Raw genomic sequence first — 19668 nt, 5'->3', positions numbered from 1 at the left:
TGCTTTGCAGATACTTTATTACACAAATAACATAGTTACTGAAAATAGTACTCTTGCAGCAAAACCAGTGTGTCAAAATAAATATCAGACAGCCCGCATGTGACTGCAACATCGGAAATGCAATTTCTATGGCATGCCATTAATGAAATCCTCCCTAGAGAGTGGATGGCAAATACAGAAAAAAGATACACACACACACACACACACACACACACACACACACACACACACGCACACGAGGGTCTGAGAATCCAAATGAAACCTGAGAATACAGAATGAAATGGAGTATTCTGATTGGACCAACAACATACTCGCCATCCCAGCATCTTGTATGAGGTGTGGGATTAGCTTTATATTTGATAGACATTAATTGTTGCATTATTATGACAGCTATTCCTGTACTTGATTCACAGTAGGCTGAATATCTCACTTTGATTGACAACTGATGACTTGTGCTGGAGGTTTGAGTGAACATGTGTTCTGCCATATTCTCAGTTTCCCATTCATTACCAGTAATTAATGATTGATCGCATCAAATGTGACCAGTTTTCATTTGAAGTCAAATCTCAAGCAATGTACTAAAATGCAGTTTGTAATAGTGGAATTAACTTTCCAACACAATGATTCACAATAACAAACAGACATGTACCAAAGACATTTGAAGAACCAGAGAAGCGCTTTTGCAGGTTTTGCTACAAATCATACACTTTCAATCACAGCTAACTATTTTGCCAACGATGCTTCTGTGCTTTGAATTTGAATATATTGTTTTCTATATTTCCAAGTTTCCATTGGTCAGATTTCATTTCCCTATCATATGAGCCTTGTTATCTTTCAACACAGTAAACAAGTCTACAATTGTCAGAATCACAGAGCTGAAACAATGTTTGCTTATTAATCAATTTCAATTGAATTGAAAGGAAAATACCCTGTAACTATTTCTAATATAAATTAATCATCTATATTATCATTTAAACAGAAACACGACAAACTCACTGGCAACAGCTTCTCAAACTGAATATTTGTTTTCTCCGTCAGCTACATCGGGAGTATCGTTTCCTTTCGGTCACATGATATTTCAATTTTCCAATGTGAGATCTGGGGAATAAAGATGAACTGTAGGATATGATTTGGAGGTAAAAAGCTAAAAACATCCATCCATCCATCCATCCATTGTCTACCGCTTATCTACCGCCTGTATTCAGGGTCGCGGGGGGGCTGGAGCCGATCCCAGCTAGCTAAAAACATGTCGAATGTAATAGTTACAGTGCTTGAGACTTGGCAAACACACACATTATATACTGTCTTTTTATATATATATATATATATATATATATATATATATATATATATATATATATATAGTGTGTGTACATATGTACTTGTTTTATGGTTTATTTGAATGGAAGAGAAATCTAGAACGTAAGCTCTACAGCAGCTGGTAGATTTTGTAACGGCAGGTGCTGAAAAAGGCAAACTATATACGTAAAAAGGCACAACATCACAAATGAAATGTTCATGAATAAAACAATCATGCTTCAATGCTTTCCTACATGGAAGAGCTTTGTGTAAGGAAGGGTCCCAGTCAAACTACAGGGTCTATACTGGATACTTTAAGGAGTCACGTTTTGTCCTGCAGTTGTGACTCTAAGGGTGTTTTCACATCTAGTCCTCTTTAAACGAACCCGACTCAGTCCCCTTAAAGTGGACCAAAAAGTGGACCAGCAGAAAAGGGACTCAGTTCTGATTCTGGTCCACATTCATTCCCTCTAAAATATCTATTTTATATTCATGTGAAAACATGAACTCCTTCAAACAACATCCCTCGCCACAAACCTTATTCTACAAGATTATATTTGAACACATGACGTTAAAAATATTGCCGAAAGCTATTTGTTACTGAATAGAGCCTGAATGCATCATAGTGTGACTCAATGCCACCCGTGTGTCCCTACGGAAGCCTAGATGGCTAAAATACGATGGCAAAGGATGAAGCGAACCTGGAGAGCTTTGTGTTCACAATGAGCAGGTAAAGTCTGAGTTCTCTTGGAGTGTTCACATAAGCAGAAATAATGCTGAGTCATCAAGAGTTTTGGGACGTTTGTTGGGCTGAAATGGACCAAGTGGGAAAACACCCTGAAACACAGAACCACAACGGGACCTATTTGAAGGGAGCGAGCAGTGACCAGCACAACGCGGTAGGTATCAGCATCACTTCCTGTGTGGGTTTCATGATCAACATAGATGACAGGGGGATTGATAAATACTGTCAATCACATCACGGCCGTCGTCGCTCTTTAACAGCCAATCACATGCAAGGTACGACTAAAGAATGCATGAAGGCATGCTTCATCCTGCTGTGGCCTGCCTGCTCTCTCTGTGTCTGCAAGCCTGTCAGGTCTGTCAGCCTCAAGTTGCTCTGCTGACATCCAAGAGTGACTTCCAATAAATGCGAATACTGAACGCTTCATTGACAGAAAACTTGCAGATTTAGAGACTGCAGCAAACGATGGAGCAATGAAAACAGTGCTCAGTGAACCGTTTGGCGATTTCAGCCACAGCATGTGGGCGGCGGCATCAAGGTGCATTCAGGTGTAGCGCGCAAACTCAGAGAAACTCATGCCTTGTATCCTCGTCGAATTTACTAGATCTTCTTTTGTTGTTAAACACTTTCTTCCAAATTGACTGGTGTAATTAGTTTCTGTTCTTACATATTACACTTATTAATTCGATTTGACAAAATCTACAATGGTATATAGAAATTGATTTGGAGAATTGGTTACTTGTCAGAGTGTTTGAGTACAACACTCTCTCCATATATTTAGTTGGCTTTGATCTACAACAGGGAAACAGTTTGATTCTGCTTCTCAACATGTATGACCCTACTCCTCCCAGAACCCCCAGGACTCTCTGCCGGGCCCCGGGTCCCCGTCTCCTCCCACCTGAGAGAATGACACATTGCTGCTTGTGCTGGTCATTGAACTGCAATGGAAAGAATAAGATTCCTGGAACAACTGCAACTGCAGGAATAAAAGCCCAGTAAGCTCAGCCCACTGGCAGGTTTGGTCTGGTTTTAAGGCTGAATCAGACATTTGTATTGTTTGATGAGGGAAAACAAGCGTTCATGTTGACATGTGTGAATGGCTTCACCAAGGCTGTATCAAGAACACAGCTAAATTAGATAAAGATTAAATAATAATTGTCTGGATTCTTTTATATATACAGCACATTTAAATATATAAACAATAAGATTGGCAGCTAACACAACAGTAACACATGATGAATAATATACAACTTGGCAATGTAAGCAGAAGGTTGGTGACTGAGTGTCTAAGAGGAGGACTGAGGAGGCGGCAGAGCAGAGTACTCCTCGTTCTCCGAGTCGCTGCTGTCCTCATTGTTCCTCTCCTGGTCACTGCCTTCAGTACTCAGCTGGTCGAAGCCCTGGCGACTGTAACCCTTATGGGATGCAAAGAAGTTCCCCAGGTTCAGACTGCCCACAGCTTTACCTGGCCAGAAGAGAAAGGAGGTCATCACGAACACGAGGATTACCGACTGTCACCCTTAGTTAGCGCGTCGCTACTAGATATGATCAATGTGTCTTTATTAACAGGCTATGTGCCACAGTCATTTAAAGTAGCTGTAATTAAACCTCTTCTTAAGAAGCCTACTCTAGATCCAGGGGTTTTATCAAACTACAGACTGATATCAAATCTTCCTTTTCTCTCTAAGATCCTTGAGAAAGTAGTCGCCAATCAGCTGTGTGACTTTCTCAACAATAACAGTCTACTTGAGGACTTCCAGTCAGGATTTAGAGTACATCATAGTACAGAGACAGCTCTGGTGAAAATCACAAATGACCTGAAGAAACCAATCAGCTAGTTAAACTCCAGGCATGTATTGATGACATCAAAACCCTGATGTTAAACTCTGATAAAACAGAAGTTATTGTACTTGGGCCTAAACTCCTCAGAAGCTCGCTCTCTAAAGATAAATGCTACTATTGGTGGGATTGCCATCGCCTCAAATACTACCTTAAGAAACCTTGGAGTTATCTTTGACCAGGACCTGTCCTTTGACTCACATAGTAACTAAAAGGACAGCCTACTTTCACCTGCGCAACGTTAGTTAAATCAGACCCATGTCTCTAAAAGTTGCAGAACACTCGTCCATGCATTTGTTACCTCAAGGCTGGACTATTGTAATTCCTTATTATCAGGCTGCTCTAATAAATCTCTTAAAGCTCTCCAGCTGGTCCAGAATGCTGCAGCACGTGTTCTGACTAAAACCAGAAGGAGGGATCACATTTCTCCTGTATTAGCTTCTCTGCACTGGCTCCCAGTAAAATCCAGAATCAAATTTAAAATCCTTCTCCTCACTTACAAGGCTCTTAATGGTCAGACACCATCATATCTTAGAGAGCTTATTAAACCCTACTGTCCTGCTAGAGCTCTTCGCTCTCAGAATAAAGGGTAACTTGTGGTTCCTAAAGTCTCCAAAATTAGAACAGGGGGCAGAGCTTACAGTCCTCAAGCTCCTCTTCTGTGGAACCGTCTTCTGGTTCTGGTTCGTGAGGCAGACACTGTTCCCACATTTAAGAGTAGGCTTAAAACCTCTCTCTTTGACATCGCTTATAGTAAGGCCTGGCTCAGGTTTGCCCTGAACCAGCTCTTAGTTATGCTGCTATAGGCCTAGACTTCCTAGGGACCTTGTCCAGGTCAAAGACAGGATACAGTGGGAGAAGACATTTCTATAGTAATGTCTAAATGACTTGCCTCTTATTTTTCCCAAGATCCCTCCCACAGAGCTGGGTTCAGGTTTCACCTCACATCCGTCTGCAAACAAACAACAATCCACAACATTTAGCTGAGCAAAAGACAACATACATTTTTACTAGACTTGAGGGCAAGACTACATTTGTTTCAGGGGCTTACTGGCTGGCTGGCTGGCTGGCTGGCTGGCTGGCTGACTGACTGGCTTACTGGCTGGTTTACTGGCTGGGTGGCTTACTGGCTGGGTGGCTTACTGGCTGGTTTACTGGCCGGGTGTCTTACTGGCTGGGTGTCTTACTGGCTGGCTGGCTTACTGGCTGGGTGTCTTACTGGGTGGGTGACATATTGGCTGGTTGTTTTACTGGGTGGCTGGCTTACTGGCTTGGTGGGTGGCTGACTGGCTGGTCATAGTCCATAGCACTAATGTTAATGTGGGTGTGTGAGTGTGATGGTGTGAATGTGATTGTGTGAATGTGATTGTGTGAATGTGTTGGTGTGATTGTGATGGTGTGAATGTGATTGTGTGAATGTGATTGTGTGAATGTGTTGGTGTGATTGTGATGGTGTGAATGTGATTGTGTATGTGATTGTGTGAATGTGATGATGTGAATGTGATTGTGTATGTGATTGTGTGAATGTGATGATGTGAATGTGATTGTGTATATGTGATTGTGTGAATGTGATGGTGTGAATGTGATGGTGTGAATGTGATGGTGTGTATGTGATGGTGTCTATGTGATGGTGTCTATGTGATGGTGTCTATGTGATGGTGTGAATGTGAAGGTGTGTATGTGATTGTGTGAATGTGATGGTGTGAATGTGATGGTGTGTATGTGATTGTGTGAATGTGATTGTGTGAATGTGATGGTGTGTATGTGTGAATGTGATGGTGTGAATGTGGTGGTGTGTATGTGTGAATGTGATGGTGTGTATGTGTGAATGTGATGGTGTGAATGTGGTGGTGTGAATGTGGTGGTGTGAATGTGATGATGTGAATGTGATGGTGTGTATGTGTGAATATGATGGTGTGAATGTGATGGTGTGTATGTGATTGTGTGAATGTGATGGTGTGTATGTGTGAATATGATGGTGTGAATGTGATGGTGTGAATGTGATGGTGTGTATGTGATTGTGTGAATGTGATTGTGTGAATGTGATTGTGTGAATATGATGGTGTGAATGTGATGGTGTGAATGTGATGGTGTAAATGTGATGGTGTGTATGTGATTGTGTGAATGTGATTGTGTGAATATGATGGTGTGAATGTGATGGTGTGTATGTGTGAATGTGGTGGTGTGAATGTGATGATGTGAATGTGATGGTGTGTATGTGATTGTGTGAATGTGATGGTGTCTATGTGATGGTGTCTATGTGATGGTGTGTATGTGATTGTGTGAATGTGATTGTGTGAATGTGATGGTGTAAATGTGATGGTGTGTATGTGATTGTGTGAATGTGATTGTGTGAATATGATGGTGTGAATGTGATGGTGTGTATGTGGGAATGTGGTGGTGTGAATGTGATGATGTGAATGTGATGGTGTGTATGTGATTGTGTGAATGTGATGGTGTGTGGGCTTGACAGCTTTGGGGCGGTACATACTGTTCTTCCTCCAGCAGATGAAGAGTCCGGTGAGGAGGACCAGCAGCAGGGGGACCAGCAGCAGGGTGGTGATGATGGCCGGGAGAACGCCCTGCTCTCTGTCGACCTTCGCTACACCCTTCTTCTCCTCTTCGGCATCTTTGTGTGCCTGAGGCGGACCAGACACAGTTTGCTTCTCTTGGATGGCGGCTGACTTGGACACGTTGAGCTCCGGCCTCACCTTAGTTTGGATTATTGTCTCCATTTCTATACAGGCACAAACGTCGTGATTAACAGGTTTCTGCTCCCTCATTTCTTCTCTCCACATTCATTGGGAGTGTTTCATCACAGACACAGGGTTTGTTCTCCATATACAAAATTGGAATTACAGACGTCACACATGGTGCCAGCGGACTTTGATGTCCAAATGCGTAAATGTTGGCAGGTGTGCAGAGAAGGAGGCAAAGTACGACATACATCAGCTGTGTTCCGAGGGAACCATGTTTCTCATCACCATGGAGGGGAAAATGGTAAAACTCTACAACACTCACCTTCAAGTTGTTGAACCTCGATTCCAGCTTTCTTGACAGAGCGATGGAACTCTGGAAAGTTAAGATGGAAAAAGGGGATAGAGGTCAATACGCCTGCAAAGTTCAGTTACAGGTAGAGTTCATCTGCAAAGTCACAGCTTCCATAAATCAAATCTACAAATCTACATTAGTATGAATATTAATAGGCATACTCACTCTCTGTGGTGAACTTGAAGACTACTTTGGAGGCTGCGTCCCCGACAAACACGCTGCCATCACTGAACACGATGTCGTGAGGCATTTTAAACTCCTGCACATGAAGAGATGCAGAGCGTCCATCACCATCCTGAAACCCCACCAGTCTGTTTGGTGAGGCTTGAGGAATCTCTCATTCATAAAGTATGGAAATATTTGGAATTGCTAGGATGATTATTATGATTATTCTGTCTTTGACGTATCCGGATCATCTGGATCAGGCAATTCTAAGTTTCGCTATCAGGCAACAAACCAAGAGGTTTTATGATCACCACCAGAGACACCAGTAATGAGAGGATATCCATCAAGTTCTCTCTCTCTGGAACTCTCTCCCCCCATCTGTCCGCGACTCACCCTCACTCCCCACATTCAAGTCCCGGTTAAAAACATACCTCTTCTCCCAAGCCTACGACCTCCCCTACCCATAGCCGGTCTCTCCATCACCTCGCTCATTAACGTCTCACTGTCTCTCCCTTGTCTCCCCCTGTATGTCTCTACCCTGTTTCTTTTGTGTCCCTTGTAAGCGTCTTTGGGTCATTGAAAAGCGCTATATAAATTAAATGAATTATTATTATTATTATTATTATTATAAAATGTTTTCAGAAACACGTTTCGGTGAACTATTGTCGTAAAATAAGAGAAAGTTTCCAAACGAGCCGCCATGTTGGTCGGTTTGAAATCCGGGAGCAGACAGGACAGCAGTGAAAGCGATCGTCCAATCAGGTGCAGCCATGAAGTGTGCGTGTGATTGTATGAATGAGAGCACCTGTCAATCATCCTCCTAGTGGCAGCCCACCAAGCATGCAATACTGGCAAGCAGTAAACGTTGTTTACCCCCTGTAGTCCCCCCTGCACGTGGGCGGGGTTCCAGCGCCTCTAACTGACACGCCCCCAGCGTTTGAGAGAAGACAGAAGTGTTTGTTTTTTCATGACATTGAGACCTAACTTCATATATTTGGCAATTTTTTTTAAACTCTCATGGTTGCCAGGGTGAATAACAACACACTGTTCTGTGGTATGCCAACACATATTTATTCTTACTTTACCCAGACTTTAAGTGTTGCTGAACCAGAGTTGTTGCTAACTTCAGGGTAACTCCTTCACTTTCATTACCAGCTGGATGACAACAAGACAGGAAGTAAGCTCGTGGCTAGTTGTAGCATTTATTCACCGACACATAAACTGTACCCACAATGCACTGCTGCATTTATAGCTGTAACGCTATGTGTGTGTGTGTGTGTGTGTGTGTGTGTGTGTGTGATTACCTTTTTCTCTGGGCTGAAGGTGTCCAAAATATCCATAGATGAGTAATCTATTACAAAACCTCTGAGTGGAGCCGAGTGATACGGAGATTCCCCATTTACTGCAAAGATCAGGCCACCTTTGTGCATACACACACACACACACACACACACACACACGTACATATACCACTAAATATACAGTACAAATACTTACATTTCCTGTTCAGACTTCACCTCGACTAGCATGGCCCCCCCCCCCTAGCATGACCCCCCCCCCCCCACTGTTGCTCTTGAACTACTAGTTTACTCAGATGAGGACCTAACACTTGTTCTACTTTTAGCTCTTACTTTATCGGCAATGATTCGTTGTGGTTTCCTTGTTTCCTTCTTTTGACAAATGTACTTATTGTAAGTCGCTTTGGACAAAAGCGTCTGCTAAATGACCTAAATGTAAATGTAAATGTAAATTTCAGTACTTGCTGATACCAAGTACTGAGTACTTAATAATACCATTACAGTTCTTACAATAACTTTGAAAACATTCGACTTTGGTTTTCCTGATACAAAACAGAGTTTGCAGTAGAGATACTTCATGTTTAACCAGCTGTCAGTTACACAGTTACAAGTTAAAAGCCTTGTACAGCTACAACAGGGATTTAAAAAACTTTGCATTTGATTGGACCATTAAAAAGTGGGCGGGCTTATCGTGTGATACAGATTAACAGGCGTCTGAGGCTCCACACACACCTCCCCTATCTTTAAAAGTTGATTGACTTTGACATAAAACTACAACGAGTGCCCCTTTTCTTTTTCATTAGGATGGAAAAGGAGAATGTAGAAGAGACAACCACAGTTTAGCATCATAGCTGAACAGCAGGTGACCTCACCTCCAGCAGGGCTGAACGTGATGGCGAACACCTCCCCCCCGAACTCCTCTTTCTTTATTTCCTTGACAAACTCTCCGCTTTGGGCGATGAAGCACTGGATACGTCCGTTCTCCCTGTCAGCTACACACACTTCCTGTCTGTCGGGAAGGAACACCAAGCTGTGGGGGATCCGGAACGGGACGCGCCTCCTCCTGTCTGACGAACCTTTAATCAGAGAACACAAGATGAAGGCTGAACAACCTACAGAATCATCGGATTATTAATAAATCACTTTCTCTTTGAAGAAAACATGTGAGTAAATATCACTTACCACATACTAGAACTACTTGAAAATGGAGATTTGCAACCATGGAAGCCACTGACATGTGCTGTCACCATGACAACTAACAACCATCATCATTTTCTTTTGTACAAGTCATATGACAACTGAAAACAGTTCAATGTCTGTTCTACTCCTCTTCTATTTCTATGTTTGCTACATTTAAAATCCAAAATTGGAGTAACATTACGCAATGTAAGGTAGCATCCGCTGTGAGAAGCTGACTGACAAAGCACTGGTCCAATTCAGCATCATCACCGGCTGGTTTCCTACCATGTAGAGCTTGAGATAATGAGATAAGATATAATTTTATCTTTATATACTTATTGTCCAAAAGGGGAAATGTTGCAATAGTGTTGCACACAGCAGTCAGAAACAGACACCCTGTTTGTTAGAAAAGAGAGAGAGAAGAGGAAGCAGCGATTCCTACCTGCACCCCACTCAGACAGATATCTGCCATCAGAAGAGAACTTGATGATCCTGGCGTTGCAGTAGCCGTCAGACACAAAGATGTTCCCCGTCTCCGGATCGACGGCCACATCAGTGGGCTGGCAGAAGTGGGAGTGGTCACTTCCTGGCGTGAAAGCCTCTCCCAGCGCCAGCAGCGTTCTGTCTCTGCCATCACTGCTCACCTTCAACACCTGAGGGAACGGACGCTTTAGACTTTATAACCATGAGGAAATAATGAACTCACTACTAAATTATCATTATTAGGAATTGTTAATTATTTATTTTTAGGGTGCGATATGTACTATACATATCCTGCACTGTCAATTTGTTTGATTTTTGTAATTCATTGTTTATATACTTGTACCCAACAATGACGTATGTTAGTGAGTTCAACACATGTAAGAACATCAACACCAAAGAAGGTGAAGGAACCTAAATCCGTGGGTAGAACCGTTCCTATTGAGCGTCCACATAGAACCATGGATCTGTTGTGTAACGTTAAGAGTCACTAGATGATCAACTCGTTATCTGAGGTCATGAACACAACGTCACACACCAGCACAGAGACTCACAGCTTTACTGGCTGTTACCAACAGTCGTGTTTATTGACATCACCGGTGTTTGGGTTCAAATGGTGACCGTGTTACCTGGTGACTCTCAGCTGCTGGAACACCAACAGAACATGTAGGAGTCCTCGTAGAAGCCTTTAATCTAGTTTAAATCCATCTGTGTTTATCATCTACACCAACCGTTTACTGAAGTTACTACCAGCTGAAAGTCACCAGGTAACACAGTCACTGGTTCCACTGGAACACCATCCTGGTCTGAATGCTGGAGAACTTGAGTCTGTCTGAATATCTATGATGATGTCACTGTAAAAGGGTCTATTGAGCTGGTTATTACACATTCTCGGTTGGGCTAGAATAACCCCTGCACCATACCTGATGGAGAGCCACATCAGTGACCCAGTAATTATTCTTCTTGTCTGTAGTTATTCCATGAGGGAGATAAAACCTGCAACATCAGAGATGTGAAACATTACTAGACACACGTCACGCTGGTTGGAATGCAGGACATCAGTACAAGAAAGTCTGTGTTGATGCTCAGCACTTGCCTTCAAAGTAAAGAAAATTAAAAGACACTATGACTTACATGTCTCTGCCAGACGCCTTCAGGATGTTGCCTTTGACTGGATCCACAACCAAAATAGTGGACTGCTGAATAGGACCGAGGGACCTCTGCTGGTATCTAGCCTGGCTGTTAAAAGAGCTGGAAGAATAAAAACATTCAGTTTGTAGTTGCACTGAGAGAGAAGTTATTCATTTGATCTATTTGGCTGTTTGCTGTTCTTAAAAGACTTGTCTCAACATAACTATGCGGTTTAGTATGTGCTTTCACTCCCACCACCAGGGGGTGGCTGTGGGAGTGGTGGTGGAAGTGAAAGTGGAAATGGTGGTGGGAGTGGTCGGGGGAGTGAGTCCTCCACAGAAACAAATGACACTCCATTTAAAATGACTGATAGAAATATTGCAATAGAAAATGGATATATGCTCAGTGAAAGAAACTTACTTGGCCCCCCAGTGGTGGTCACCTCTGTGGAAAATGACTAAGTTAGAATCCGCGTCCAGGGCAAGTCCTGATACCTGACCCAGCTGGAGAGAACTCTGAGGCCATGCTGAGTCCTGCTCCAAATGGAAGTCTACACACACACACACACACACACACACACAGGTCGAGGTATTGTAAATGCGGTGACATCCTGTAACTGTGATGAGGCTGTTCAGACTTGGGGGCTATTGCACAGAACCTAGATAAAGGATTAAGCCGGGATTTCCCTTCATCCCGGCTGAAGTTATCCGTGATCCGGTTGCATTAAGGCAAGTCACATACTGTTATGGATTAGTTACTATGGAGATTTATCCTGTGGAGTTAGCCTAACTTCGTTAGCAGCTTCATGCCAGAATCCAGATGGATCCAGATCCAGTAAGGTTGCTGCTCGGGTTACCGCTCTATCACTTGTGTTCATCAGATCCACACGTCGCTCCTCCACAGTCCAAATATGGTCACTTCCTTCACTAGTGGCAAAAATCCAAGATGACGAACGCCAAAATGCTGAACTTGAGGTTTCAAAACCAAAGTCCAAAATCCAAATGAATGGATGACGTCACCATGACGACGTCCACTTCTATGCATGTCAACCAGATCATGTTTGTGACAGGCTAGCATTCTTTTGCCAGTAAGTGGCAGCATGTCCTATCAAGCATGGACTTTAATCGAGCATGTGAAATTTGGGGCAAGGTATGGTTTCAACAGCTTCCTGTTTTGCCATGAAATATGCAAATTCTCCGCCATAAAGGTCAACGGTGTTGGACAAGATGGTGGTTTCCTACTATTGGTCAAAAACAATGTAAATATTCTTCCATATGTGTCTTGCTTTGCTCGTTTCTAGCGTTCTGACAGAAAGGTCTTGAATGTTATGACACTGGAGTTGAACAGGATCTGTTGAATCCTGTAGGAGTAGTTCCATGCGTCATGTGCCATCCATTGCGCTAGGGATGACAGTGCGGAGGATTTGATCACAGATTGTGATCAAAACTCTCACAATAAAGTTGATTGTGGTCGCTTATTATCGGGGCAAACGTAAATATAGTCACAAGTGACTTTTCTTGTAGCAAAGAAAGAAGACTCACAATGTTGATATTTTTTAACATTTATTTATCCTTTAGTTATGAAGGAGGACCTTATGATCTATGTAGGGCCCTATGAAATCTGTTTTAATTTATTCCAGATTCCGTTTTATTTTTTCCTAAATTCCATGTTTTCTGTTTAAATATTTCTAAATTCTGTGTTTTACAATTTTAGAGCATTTTTTTTTTCATAAATGGTGTCTAATCATATGGTTATTTAATCAAAATTCATAAATTTACTTCAGACACATTCTAGTAGTTCTAATTCTACGGGATGCGCTCTGACATCTCCGCAGTTCGCGAGTTCACCGCACTGATGCGAGTTGAAGTGGCCACTAATCGGGAGGAAATGGCGAAGTTAAAGGCTGCGAAAGCTGCAGAGGACACTGATGAATAAAATAAAAATGGCAGAAAAAAGGGCTCCCACACCATCCCAACAAATAACTACACTGGACTTTTTTGTTCTGTGTCGATTGGACCCCCTTCAGACTTTGTTACAAGCTATAAGATGAGACTGTTGTTCACTCATGACGGACAAATACGGACACGTGTGCAGACACACGTAATCTGTATGCACTGGACTTCAGCTCTCTGTACCACCTACTGCTGTAACATGTTATGTCAAATGTCACAAGTAAAAGAAAATGTTATGTCAAATGAAAAATGCAAAAGATAAGATAATATTATGATGACGATTTTATCCTGTGGGTAATGGGGGCGGGACTAGATAAGCCTTGGCTTCTTCAGATTCAGATTCACAATACTTTATTGATCCCGGGGGGAAATTGTTTTCGTTCCAATGCTCCGTGCAAAGTAGAGATGGAAACAAGCGATAAAGATGAAAAAGTAAATAGAAACAAATACTAAGTAAGATTCAAAATAAAATACAATAAAATAAGATCTAAAGTAGCCAGTAAAATACAAATAAATAATAAACAGTCAAGTATACTTCCGCTTTCCCTTTCCCTTTCGGCCATGTGTATTTTACTATGTGAACAAAGATGTGTGATGATGATGATTTAACTGACATGCCTGAAATAAATAAATAAATTCTTATTCCTTGTCATTCAGAGACCATACACACGTGCATAAATTAACTCATACATGTTGATTAGATGGCCCTTTCCTCTTGGATGATGTGTTGAATTGGTCATTTTCTTCTGGATGGTTCTGGTTGTAAGTCACTAGGAACACGGAGTCATCAACCAACTCACTCACTTGTGCTACAACACAATCAAAGATCCCATGTGGAGGTTTCAGGTGCATGCCCACAATGGCCAACAAGGGCCCACAAGGACCCACAAGGGATCATAAGGACCCACAGGGACCTACAAGGACCCACAGGCCTGCCTGCGTGCTCATAGGAAACAGACCCCAACACTGATAGAAACCGAACCTTTGCTTGTTTTTCGGGAATGTCCTCAGGCCACTTTGAAAACAAGCACAAGTCTGCATTACAGCCAGGAAACGAGTTCTCACACGTTCAGACTGAAAAATAGCACTGAGTTAACAAAACGTGCAAGAGGCTACATTGGTGTGGGAGGCGGTTTGAGAAACGTGTCCATGAGTGAAGAGCAGACAGGGAGAAAAAGAAAGTAAAGCCCTCATTATACAATAAGGTGTACACACTATTTGCCATTGTTTTTAATGATTGTCTACTTAGATTTTAATTCCAGAGCCGATGAACTGAAAAGGGGTGTAAACATGTTCACATGTATAACATGTGTTATACTGTGTTCACACAAATTTGGAGTAAAATGTCTTTGTGCGGCGCTATCGAAATACAAACCTCTGTGGTCCCCCAGAGGTCTACGATAGTAGCTCACATTAGTCCAGAGACCAGACTATGTGGAGAAACCAGAGACTGTCTGTGAATCCAGCTTGGTGAAATCCACCGAGCCCCTCTGGATGATGTCATGAACCCAGACAGGACAGTGTTTGGTTTCCTGGTGGATCTGGGACTTCAACATGTACAAAGCAGCAAAAGTGGGGATTTCAGTCGTGATGGAGGAAACTTGGTTGGGGTCTACGTGGAGGTGCTAAGCCCCGCCTCCTCTCTGTAAATAGACCGGTAAATGGACCTGCATTCATATTGCGCTTTTCTAGCTAACTAGCTTCACACTACATTCAGTCACTTTTACCCGTTCACATACACACTGATGGAACAGCATCAGGGGCAATCGGGGGTTCAAACTCTTGCCCAAGGACACTTCTTCTGCACCCCGCCAATCTTCTGATTGGAGGACGACTTGCTCTACCTCTGAGCCACAGCCGCCCACACAATAACACAATATATCACTTTAAGAATAGTGGACCATGCAAAGAGAAAGAGAGAGAGAAGGGGGGGGGGGCGTGTTTTCAGCATCAATATCAACAATAAAATAGTATCCAGGACCCACCTTCAGCTAGCAGCTTGCTTCTTGGCGGCTTGGCCGTGGCCTCAAGCTGATGGAATTTGTGGACTCTGTCCCTCACCAAAATAGGGTCCTCCCTGGTCTCGAAGGCTAGTCTGGCATTGGGAGAGCCCAGGTCATTCTTTTGCATTAAGCTATCAATCTGAGCCACCAAATCAGCCTGGGCTCTGTGCATCTCGCGGGGTTTGTACTTATAAACGTGAACGACTTCCTTGTTCTGGCCTAGCAGCTTGGACATAAGAGAATAGAGGTCACCTGCACAGACAAGGACAGAGAAGGACAGGACAGAATGGAAATAAAGGACAAGGAGACTGGAGGCTTTAGGCAAAGTCTTACAGAAATGGAGCGCTGTTGTTAGGAAGAAATATCTCATTGAGATCAATAAGGTACAATAAATATTTACTTCTCACTACATAGCTTATAGTGTGAAAGTGTTTTGGTAGAGCTGTGTGTTGGGACACTGAAGAGTAGGATGAGAAGGAAAAGAGTGAGTCAGCAGGAAACAACTGAGTGGTGTTGCACGTATACGATACTGGAGTCACTGGATCTAACAAGACCAACGTGGACTGGTTTACCACAGCTGGAGGAACCCAGAATCAACTATTTATCTGTGATTTAATATCAATAACCAGATGAAAAGGATGCTGAAATAACTCCATAATGATGGTGATCAGAAAAAAGTGTGAAAACATGCTGTTAGGTCTGTCTGCAAGACCAGTTGATGGGTGCTAGGCTATGCTAACATTGTAGCTGCTCCATCAACACGCCAAATAAGGTCATCTAGACATAAATACAGCAGAGACTTTGTTATTTGGACCACAGACAGTCTCTGGTTTCTCCACATAGTCTGGTCTGGTCTCTGGACTAATGTGAGCTACTATATAGACCTCTGGGGGACCACAGACAGTCTCTGGTTTCTCCACATAGTCTGGTCTGGTCTCTGGACTAATGTGAGCTACTATCTGGACCTCTGGGGGACCACAGACAGTCTCTGGTTTCTCCACATAGTCTGGTCTGGTCTCTGATTTAGCTGAGAGGCTTTAGAGACAGAGTCAAACCAATTTCTCGTCCCCAAGTGATGTCAATTGTGCGTATCATTTGTATTGACTTCATGTACTATCGCTCATGTTGCATTCAGACTTGAACCACCAATATTCGCTGAGATACCAAAGCATCTAATTAAACAAGGATAATGAGGATGACATCAAGGCTAAACTCAACAGATCTGGGACCTGTCTGTGTGGGAGACCTGTCTGTGTGGGAGACATGTCTGTGTGGGAGACATGTCTGTGTGGGAGACCTGCCACTTGCTACTAAGGAATGATGAGCCCCCGATTTAGAAATATTTGCAGATTGTTCTCATGACCTTGATCTATTTTAGTTTTTGGGGATTTTGTGTGTGTGTGTGTGTGTGTGTGTCATGTCACACGTGTATATTCTCAAGAAGTGCAGCTGGTTTTTATATATACATGGATATTTGGAATAAGCATGACCAAAAAGCTTCATGTGGAACTCATTTTTGGGAATGTGAGAGGTTTTGAACTTATTAGTTCATTCCCAGATTTGAAGAAATTCCCCCAGGCGTTGCTGACGCCACATTCACGAGAAAATAGAGGGACGGATAACCGGAAAACATGATGCCTGAGGCAACCTCCAGTTCTGACAATGTTAATTTAGTAAATTATGGTCCATTTAGAGTCAAACAGACCAGAAAGCAGGGAGTGCTTTAGGGGCGGGCCTACCTGCTGATTAACAGGTCGCTACGACACTACCAATGCAGTTAGCTACTAAGATGACGTTAACACTTCATGAAGCTAACTTTATTAGCAGCTTCACACCAGAATCCAGATGGATCCAGATCTAATAAGGTTGCTGCTTGAGGTGCCGCTCTGCTGTTGTGTTCATCCGATCCACCCGTCGCTCCTCCACTGTCCAAATATGGTCACTTCCTTCACTGGTGGCAAAAATCCAAGATGGCAACAGCCAAAATCCAAGATGGCGATGGCCAAAATGCCGAACTTGAGGCTTCAAAACCGTAGTCCACAAACACTATGGGTTACGCCACTTCGATACCCAGCTCCTCTGGTCTGCATGTCCTTTGGCAAGATACTGAACCTGCATTGACTGTAGTGTCTAGTGCTTTGAGGGGTTGAAATGGGGGTCGAAATGTACATTTACTGTTAACCTTCGGTGTCATGCAATGACAGCTAACGGACATGTAATCGGATAGCATCAAACATTTCTACCAATCGAAAATATGCCACTAAATACTGAACTATTGACTTTGTTAGCTGGGGATGTGCATGTGTCTGTGGTCCGTTTAAGGATAAGAAGGGAGAAGGCTGGTTGCTCTACTTGATACAGCACATGCTCTGCCTGTAAGGAGGTCGCTGTAGGGAGGACCCTGTGGGGAGGACCCTGTGGGGAGGACCCTGTAAGGAGGACCCTGTAGGGAGGACCCTGTAGGGAGGACCGAACCACATCCAAATGACAGAAGTCTGTCTGGTTTAGGTACAAACTCTTCTTGTTTTGACCGTTTGCTGCAGCTTCGCTCTGAGGTGAGGATCATGATTTAGGTTTGAACGTTTTTCATGGCGTAAATATTGCCACAACGCAGTGGGAAAATAGAAACTATATTTATATATGTTATATATTGTCAAACGATGAATACTTTGTGTAGTTGTACTAACACAGTGGTGCAGCTCTGAACTCACCCTGATCCAGAACCTGCTCTGTTTTCTTTTGATCCAACAGCAAGCCGTGGTCTTGATGAGCTTTGGGGGGGAAACAGTTTAGTTAGGCAGATCCAAACTGAGAAATGGAACTGTGTTTTCACACTTGGTCCCTTTCTGTCCTGAAATACAACTAGCACACATTAGTCAGCATTTTTGTTCACACTTGGAACTAACTCCAACCCTCAGAAAGCAACCAAACTCAATGACACGTTAGAGTTGATCCGGTAGGGAAGACACGTTCGATCAACCGCTGGTCGTTTTTGGCAGAAAATCAGTAAAAATGTCAATTTAAGTCTTTTAGTTACCAGTCCACATTTACGCCTTTTCGACCAATGCAAACCTAGTTCTAGTATTGAGCTGGTGCTGGTTTTCCACATGCTAGAGAGCCAGTTGGTTCAAGACCAACAAAGAGTCAGTTTTCCTGGTCAGGAGCTGGTTCTTTGGCTGTTGAAACTTGAAGAACTGGTTCGAGATTAGGCACCAACAGTTTTGAGTCTTGCATGGTTGCTCAGTTACTAGGATTTTCACGCACAACCATTTCTAGGGTTTACAAAGAATGGCGAAAATGCCTTGTTGATGCTAGAGGTCAGAGGAGAATGGCCAGACTGATTCAAGCTGATAGAAGATCAACTTTGACTCATAACCACTCATTACAACCGAGGTATGCAGCAAAGCATTTGTGAAGCCACAACACGCACAACCTTGAGGCAGATGGGCTACTGCAAAAGACCCCACCGGATACCACTCATCTCCACGAAAAATAGGAAAATGAGGCTACAATTTGCACAAGCTCACCAAAATTAGACAGTTGAAGACTGGACAAAATGTTGCCTGATCTGATGAGTCTCGATTTCTGTTGAGACATTCAGATGGTAGAGTCAGAATTTGGTATAAACAGAATGATAACATGGGTCCGTCATGACTTGTTACCACTGTGCAGGCTGCTGCTGGTGGTGGTGTAATGGTGTAGGGATGTTTTCTTGGCACACTTTAGGCCCCTTAGTACCAATTGGGCATCGTTTAAATGCCACAGCCTACCTGAGCATTGTTTCTGACCATGTCCATCCCTTTATGACCTCCATGTACCCATCCTCTGATGGCTACTTCAAGCAGGATTATGCACCATGTCACAAAGCAATCATTTCAAATTGGTTTCTTGAACATGACAATGAGTTCACTGTACTAAAATGGCCCCGAGAGTCACCAGATCTCAACCCATTAGAACATCTTTGGTATGTGGTGGAACGGGAGCTTCGTGCCCTGGATGTGCATCCCACAAATCTCCATCAACTGCAAGATGCTATCCTATCAATATTGGCCAACATTTCTAGAGAATGCTTCCAGCACCTTGTTGAATCAATGCCACAAAGAATTAAGGCAGTTCTGAAGGCGAAAGGGGGTCAAACACAGTATTAGAATGGTGTTCCTTATAATCCTTAAGGTGAGAGTAAGTCTGGGTGAAAAATATCATAGAACGTTATCATGATGCGTTTGTGGAGGTGGGCGTGGTGATCCCTGGCCCCGGGTGGCAACAGTCGATGTCACAGTGTTCAAATGTAATCTCGTAAAATTAAGTCAAACTAAATCCAGTCATTTGAAGGAGATGTTTTCACATGAAAATAAAATAGATAATTTAGAGGGAATTAACAAGAAAAAGCTCAGAGTTCTTTCTGAGTGGAAGCGACACTAAAGAGGCGGACCAGAAACAGAACCACTTTCAAACGTGAATAGAACTGAGTCCTGTTTCTGTCGGTGCTCCTTTTGGTCCACATTAAGGGGACTGAGCTTGGTTGG

The 19668-nt window shown here is 43.0% G+C and overlaps 1 protein-coding gene across 2 annotated transcripts in view; it reads right to left on the bottom strand.

Annotated features, from left to right (window-relative positions):
- pam (peptidylglycine alpha-amidating monooxygenase) overlaps positions 1-19668 on the bottom strand; it is a 35647-nt gene continuing 15979 nt past the window's right edge. Inside the window, exons 14-26 of one of the 2 annotated variants that reach the window (XM_084035962.1) lie at positions 17854-17913; positions 15125-15394; positions 11608-11737; positions 11191-11307; positions 10980-11052; positions 10019-10229; positions 9270-9473; positions 8404-8519; positions 7100-7193; positions 6905-6955; positions 6375-6620; positions 4776-4835; positions 1-3509 (exon numbers count right to left, since the gene is read on the bottom strand). In XM_084035962.1, coding sequence (XP_083892088.1) covers positions 3331-3509; positions 4776-4835; positions 6375-6620; positions 6905-6955; positions 7100-7193; positions 8404-8519; positions 9270-9473; positions 10019-10229; positions 10980-11052; positions 11191-11307; positions 11608-11737; positions 15125-15394; positions 17854-17913 — 1811 coding nt within the window. In that variant the 3' untranslated portion in view covers positions 1-3330. The remainder of the gene's footprint in view (positions 3510-4775; positions 4836-6374; positions 6621-6904; positions 6956-7099; positions 7194-8403; positions 8520-9269; positions 9474-10018; positions 10230-10979; positions 11053-11190; positions 11308-11607; positions 11738-15124; positions 15395-17853; positions 17914-19668) is intronic. The other variant, XM_084035963.1, reaches the window with a different exon arrangement.

Source organism: Eutrigla gurnardus (genome assembly GCF_963514095.1).
Source record: "Eutrigla gurnardus genome assembly, chromosome: 19".
NCBI lineage: Eukaryota > Metazoa > Chordata > Actinopteri > Perciformes > Triglidae > Eutrigla > Eutrigla gurnardus.
The sequence above is the reverse complement of the archived record's forward strand: the minus strand, read 5'-3'. Positions and strand labels throughout refer to the sequence as shown.